This window comes from Tupaia chinensis, unplaced genomic scaffold, assembly GCF_000334495.1.
Source record: "Tupaia chinensis unplaced genomic scaffold, TupChi_1.0 Scaffold149666_1, whole genome shotgun sequence".
Taxonomy (NCBI): Eukaryota; Metazoa; Chordata; class Mammalia; order Scandentia; family Tupaiidae; genus Tupaia; species Tupaia belangeri.
Window position 1 is genome coordinate 1,534,459 of NW_006209511.1, and position 6,752 is coordinate 1,541,210.

Below are 6,752 nucleotides of genomic sequence, written 5' to 3' on the forward strand. Positions count from 1 at the left end.
TTATGTGAATATCAAATCCCAAAGAAAACAAACGAAATGCAAATTCCCTAAAATCAAAACCAAATCCAAGTTCTTACTTCTTTCTCTAAAGTCCTATAGTAGGACCTGTGAGGGAAATAGGAGGAGACTTCAAAAAATTCATGAAAATGGAATTAAGGTATGAATTTATTTTGGTACAAAAATAAATAAATAAAATCCATACACACTTTTTCTTAGCACATATTTTCCCATGAACTTTTGGAAGACTATTCAATTTTTGAGGTACATTTCTTGGTCCTCAAGGACCTGATAGCGTCGTGAAGAGAAGCTATTTACACATCCACAATCTCTAACATAAGGAATTCCGTGCCAAGACTGAATTCAAAGGTGGAGTGATCAGGAAAAGGTTCACTGTGTGACAAGTAGTTGAACTTACACTTAAAGAAGTTGAAACATGGAAACATAGAGAGTGTATAAAAGCATAGTAGGATACAAAATAAAATGTTAAACAGAAGCAAAGTCTGAAACAATCCATGGATTCAACTGTGAACAGGAAAAAGAAAAAGAATAAGAGAAAGCAAAGGCTATTATACTTTATTTCCAACTGAAGCTACTGAATACTTTTCAATCCTGAGATAATTTGAGTTGGAACAATAACATGTAATACTCAGGAGCTTAAAAGATGGAGAATTTGGGGCCTGCAGATGACATGGTGGTTAAGGGTGCTGGACTCTCACATGCCTGACTGCGATTTGAGTCCTGGACCTGGTGGCTTGCTTTCTCACTTTCTCTCTTTCTCACTCTGATCAAATTAAAATAAATAAATAGATAAATAAATTAAGTAAAATAATCTTTTAAAATAAAAAAAAAATAACATTGGAGAAGTTAATTGATGGAACAATAACATGTAATACTCAGGAGCTTAAAAGATGGAGAATTTGGGGCCTGCAGATGACATGGTGGTTAAGGGTGCTGGACTCTCACATGCCTGACTGCGATTTGAGTCCTGGACCTGGTGGCTTGCTTTCTCACTTTCTCTCTTTCTCACTCTGATCAAATTAAAATAAATAAATAGATAAATAAATTAAGTAAAATAATCTTTTAAAATAAAAAAAAAATAACATTGGAGAAGTTAATTGAGAGTAGGAGGGGAAAGGATGCCATGAATATGTATGTATAACACTGACCTCTTCCATTTCAAAGGACTCTAGTCCTTTACCCGCAAGATGAGACAAGTTCAGAAACTTGATAGTCTGAAATGAGTTCTCCTTCTGAGTTCTGTTCTTGCTTGTTCCCTCGGACACACAGAAAGGAGAAGCCTGCTTTGCCAGCATGGATGAGCAACGCCACTGTTTGCCTAGAAGAGTTTGGGGAGGACAACAAGCTATCAAATCATCATGGGCTTGGAGAGAGTGGTGCTCTGCCAAAGGAGACAGATGATGTTCAATGTGGTTGGTTGCTTCTCCTGGCAACTCTGCTCCACACTCCCCTAGTCTGGCAGATGCGATGAAAGATTCCTCCATCATCTTTGAGGACTCTGATTCTGGATTACAATCCCTCCTGATGTCCTGTTTCGAAGCTTTTCTTAAGAGCTTACCCATTCTTCTTCTATACTCTTTAGCCCCACTCACTCCTTTTTGCACACTGTCTCCTCCAGTTTTCTCTTCAGTTATGTTCTGTAGGATGTTAACATCATGCAGCAAAGATGAGAACGCATTGGTCACGTGATCTAGGATTTCCAGCTGTCGGAATCGGCCTGAACACAAGCAATAGATTTTTAGACTGAATCTTTCTGATGAAATTTTTAATATAGTAAAAACTAAAGAGTTAATTAACCTGTGATTTTTCAAGATAGGAAGGATATTAAACTTGTGAAACTCAAGTATTTCTCAGTACATGCCATTGCTATTATAGATACAATTCCTCTACATACAAGATATCCCTGTGTTAAGAGGAAAGTGAATACTTATTATTCTTTGAACAATAAAATGTAATACTCAGGGGCATAACTGTAAAGATTCATGGATGTCTGTGTGTTAATCCATTAAAAACTATAAACATGGGTGGGTCTTATGTGCACTAAACGAAATATAGAAGTGTGAATCTGGTTCTAGCAATATAAGGTGAGCTGATAATTCTTCTGCAGTTTCATGTATCTCATCATCACCTCCATCATGTCCTTCTGCATTGCTACCTGAGAGTATGGAAAGATCATAGCAGATGGAGTCAGAAGGCCTGGATCCAAACCCCAGATCAACCAATCACTGAAAGTTTGACCTCAGAGTCAATGAATTAATACATATACTTAGTGTTTAGTTGTGTAGGTAGCACATTGTACATGGTCACTTTCTTAGCTAGATAATAGTACTTGTCTTATGTGTCTTTCACATTTGTTATGAGCATCAGTGCAAAATTATACAATCAAAATAACAATATGCACAAATGTGGAAATCTTGGAAAGAGAAAATACACTGTCCTCAGTCTTTCAAGAGAAGATAGTTATTAATGAGAAAGCACATTTGCCCTTTGAAACAAACCACCTCCTCAACCTGTAAGTCTTTCTGGATGATATGACCTCAATCCTTTAGGTAACATGAAGTATGGCTTAATTAACATATTTGAGAAACCTAATGAAGCATAACTTAATTTGGGGTCAATTTGTCAGTTTAGAAAAACATAGTGAAAAATATTTCTTGATACTTTAAGATAAAACCATAGTAATGGAAACAGCAGTCTTCTCTTGGCCTCAGTGATGGCATGAAGGGTAGTATAACTCAGCAAAGTTCAAGGACTGCATTGATAGGCAAGAATGGTTTTCTCTGTGGTGTTGTTTGCACAACTAAGCAATGCACTGTGAGCATATTTTTATATCTACTTGTTTCTTTCACCTAGAAAAACCCACATTGACTAATCATCCTTCTACTCCAAAAAACATGATGGATTTCTCATAGAAGACTGTAACATTCTTTCAAGACCTATAGGAACTCTTGGGTTCTGGATGTTTTAGAATAATTCCAATTACATTCGCCCTACTAAATTAAGCTTTAGTTGAAACTAAATCTTTTTTGTGAGCCAGAGGGTATAATTGAATCATAATTTAGCTTTTATGATTATCTTACATCCATTTCATAGCAGGTTTTTATACTTAGACTAAGACAAAACCCATCAATTTAATTGGTTCAGTCAATTCAAAGAACACAATAGTCTGAAGTGTTGGATGAATGTTTGCTTTTAGTTTTGCCTTTGGGTAGATTGAACAATGGACTAATTGATTTTCATTCCCGAAGTTTGAACCTTTTGTATTGGCTTTGAATGAGACATGATTTGCTATTCCATCTTTTGAACAGCAAACAAATTTGATTATTTCTTGTTTCTCATCTATCCTTCTGTTTTTCTGAATCAAAACTGATTGGACCAGCAGGTGGCATGGAAGTGAACGCGGCTAGATCCCACATAGAAGACTCAGAGAATTGTGTCGGGACCTGGCTGCTTGAAAGTCATGCTGGATGCATGTGCACATGTGCCAAAACCCCATAAGGAGAATGGAAAAGGGATTATGGTGTGACCATGCCTCCTGGGAGGCGATTCTTACTTTCCCTCTGTCTCTGTCTCTCTGACAAGTACATACACCCTATAGCAAAAATTTAAAACAAATTCTGTCAGTTAGTGTTAAATAATGGACATGAAAAAGAGCTGGAGATCACATAATTAGGGGCTGAATACAAATTCCTCTGAAATCTGTGTGTCCATTTTATTTGTAAAATGTTTACTTCACCATCAACTCAAACACTACTCAAATATTAGTGTTACTGTTCTCCTCAAATAAAGAATTGAACAAAGAACAAGTATCTATCTCTGTGCTGCTTGGAAGACTCTTCAACAAAGAACAATATTAATTGCTTCTGGAAAGTGAAGAAATATTGCACTCCAACACCTTCAGATTTATATACATGACACTGCAACACCTTTAGGTTTACAAGCTCTTTACTAAAAATATGCTCTTTACAAAAAAAAAAAAAAAAAAAAACCAGCATTGCTGAAATTTTGGGGCTCATTTCACACACATGAAAATAAGAGAAACAGAAACTAAAATGAAAAATACAAATGAGGTCTCTGTTTCAGATAATTATTTGAGAGAAACTCATTGTCTCACTTGAGTTTCCTTTCAGCAAATTAATTTATTTCAAATATTTTATTTCAGAGCCAGTAGATGGTATAATGGTTAAGGTGCTGGACTTCCACATAGCTGACCATGGTTTGAGGCCTGGATCCTGTAGCTTGAAACTCACAGTGGGCATTGTATGTGTGCCCAACATTCTAAGTGGAGAATGGGGAAAAGAGGATTATGGTGTGATCATTCCCCCTGAAGGAGTGATCTCTCATTTTCTATCTCTCTGTGTGTCTGATGAGCACATGAAACCTGAACTAAAAAAAATTTCTCTCTTAAAAATATACATATATATATATATATACACACACACACACACACACACACATATATAAATAAACGAACAATTTATTTCATAAACAGAATTTTGTCATTTTCCCCATCCAGAATTCCTCAAACTCTGTTCCATGGAAGAGATGTTCTTGGATACTTATCCAGGAGGGGTTGTATATTTAAATGATTTTGAGAAGGCTGCACAGCATTCTGTATTGGAGACTAGAAGTGCACCTCAGCATACTGAATAAATCTGGTAGCAAATAAACTAATTTGACAGCATCTTTTCCCCAGATTATTTGGGCACAATACACATACCCCAAGGACATCCTTAGTATGAGAGTACCTTGTTTAATTGTGCTTTGCTTTACTGTACTTCACAGATAGCGTGTTTAACATTTTTTTAAGAATTATTCTGTTTAACTTTATTTATTTATTCATTTATTTCATTTCAATTTGAGCAGAGAGAAAGAGACAGAGAGTGATAAAGCAAGCCACCAGGTCTAGCACTCAAACTGTGGTCGGCCATGTGGGAGTCCAGTGCTCATAACCACCACACCACCTGATGGCCCCTTATAGATATTCTTTTTTTAAAATTTTTAATAAATTGAGAATTTCTGGCTTCTCTGTGCTGAAAGTCTACCAATGCCATTTTTTCCAAGAGCATGTGCTTACTTCAAGGTCTCAGAGTCACACTGTGATTATTTTTGCAATATTTTAAACTTTTCTGTTGTTATTTTATTTGTTCTGGTGATCTGTGGTTAGTAATCTTTGATATTGCTATTGTAATTGTTTTGAAGCAACTGTGAGCTGTGCCCACATAAAACATTAACTTCATAAGTATTATGTGTACTCTTATGCCATTCACTAGCTGTTTTCTTGTCTCTCTGCATTTCCGTGGGCATCATTTATTTCCTGAGACACACAATATTGAAATTAAACCAATTAATAGCCTGCCTTTCAGCCTTTCTCAGCCCTTTGAGCTTTAGTGGAAGAAAGAGTTTCATGTTTCTCACTTTATTTATTTATTTATTTATTTATTTATTTATTTATTTGGAGAGGTTTTTTCACTATAGGGCACGTGCGCTCGCCAGACAGACAGAGAGAGACATAGAGACAGAAAGCGAGAAATCACCCCCCAGGGAGGATGGTCACGCCGCAATCCCTTCTCCTCCATTCTCCTCTCGGGATCTTGGGCACACACTCACATGCGCCCGGCGTGAGTTTTAAGCCACTGGGTCCGGGACGCGAACCACGGTCGACTATGTGGGAGTCCAGGAACATAGCCATTACGCTAACTGCTGGTTCCCTATGTTTCTTACTTTAAATCAAAAGCTAGAAATAATAAGCTTAGTGAGGAAGGCTTATACAAGACCAAAAAAGGCCAAGCTGTGGATACAAAGGAAAAGTTCTCGAAGGAAATTAAAAGTGCTCTTCCAGTCAACACATGAATGAGCAAAAAGATAAATGGCCTATTGCTGATATGAAGAAAGCTTTAGTGCTCTGGATGGATCAGACCACCCACAACCTTCCCTTAAGTCAGAGTCTAATCCAGAGCAAGACATAACTCTCTTCACTCCTATGAAGGCTGAGAGACATGAGGATGCTGCAGAAGAAAAGTTTTCATCTAGCAGAGGTTGCTGAATGAAGTTTCAAGAATGAAGGCATCTCCGTAACATCAAAGTTCAAGGTAAAGCAGCAAATGCTGATGTAGAAGCTACAGCAAAGTTATCCAGAAGATTTAGATAAAATAACTAACGAAGGTGGTTACACTTAAACAACAAATTTTCTACATAGATGAAGCAGTCTTATGTTGGAAAAAAATGTCATTTAGTATTTTTTACACCTAGAGAGTATTTTTAAATACTTTCTACAACAGATGAATTTAAATTAAGCTACATACTTTGTTTTGTAAGACATAATGCTAGGACATTCTTAATAAACTATGGTATAATGTAAAGATAATTTTTACATGCATTGGGAACCAAAATATTTGTGTGACTGGTTTTATTGCTGTATATGCTTTATTGTAGTGGTCTGGAATGGAATCTGCAATATTTCCAAAACATTTCTGTAATGTTCTAGAGAAAAGTCTTTCACTGACCACCATTTAGGACAAATATAGCAGCATGCATGATAACTCGAAGGGTTAAGCATAGCCCTTAGATCTGCAGGTAGAACAGACTAATAGCTACCACCTACAGCACCAAGTATAAGCTATAGTTGTTCTAAGCCTTATAGATGAGACAATTAAGGTTTCACCTAATGATTCATAATAAACTTTGTCGGATCCTGGTTTTTCTGTCTCCTGGGTATATGGATATTATATATA

General features: G+C 36.5%; 1 protein-coding gene across 1 annotated transcript in view; it reads right to left on the reverse strand.

Moving 5' to 3' along the window:
• ITPRID1 (ITPR interacting domain containing 1) overlaps positions 1–6,752 on the reverse strand; it is a 135,869-nt gene that overhangs the window by 93,392 nt on the left and 35,725 nt on the right. The window contains exon 7 of the mRNA XM_027769468.1: positions 1,167–1,735. Coding sequence (XP_027625269.1) covers positions 1,167–1,735 — 569 coding nt within the window. The remainder of the gene's footprint in view (positions 1–1,166; positions 1,736–6,752) is intronic.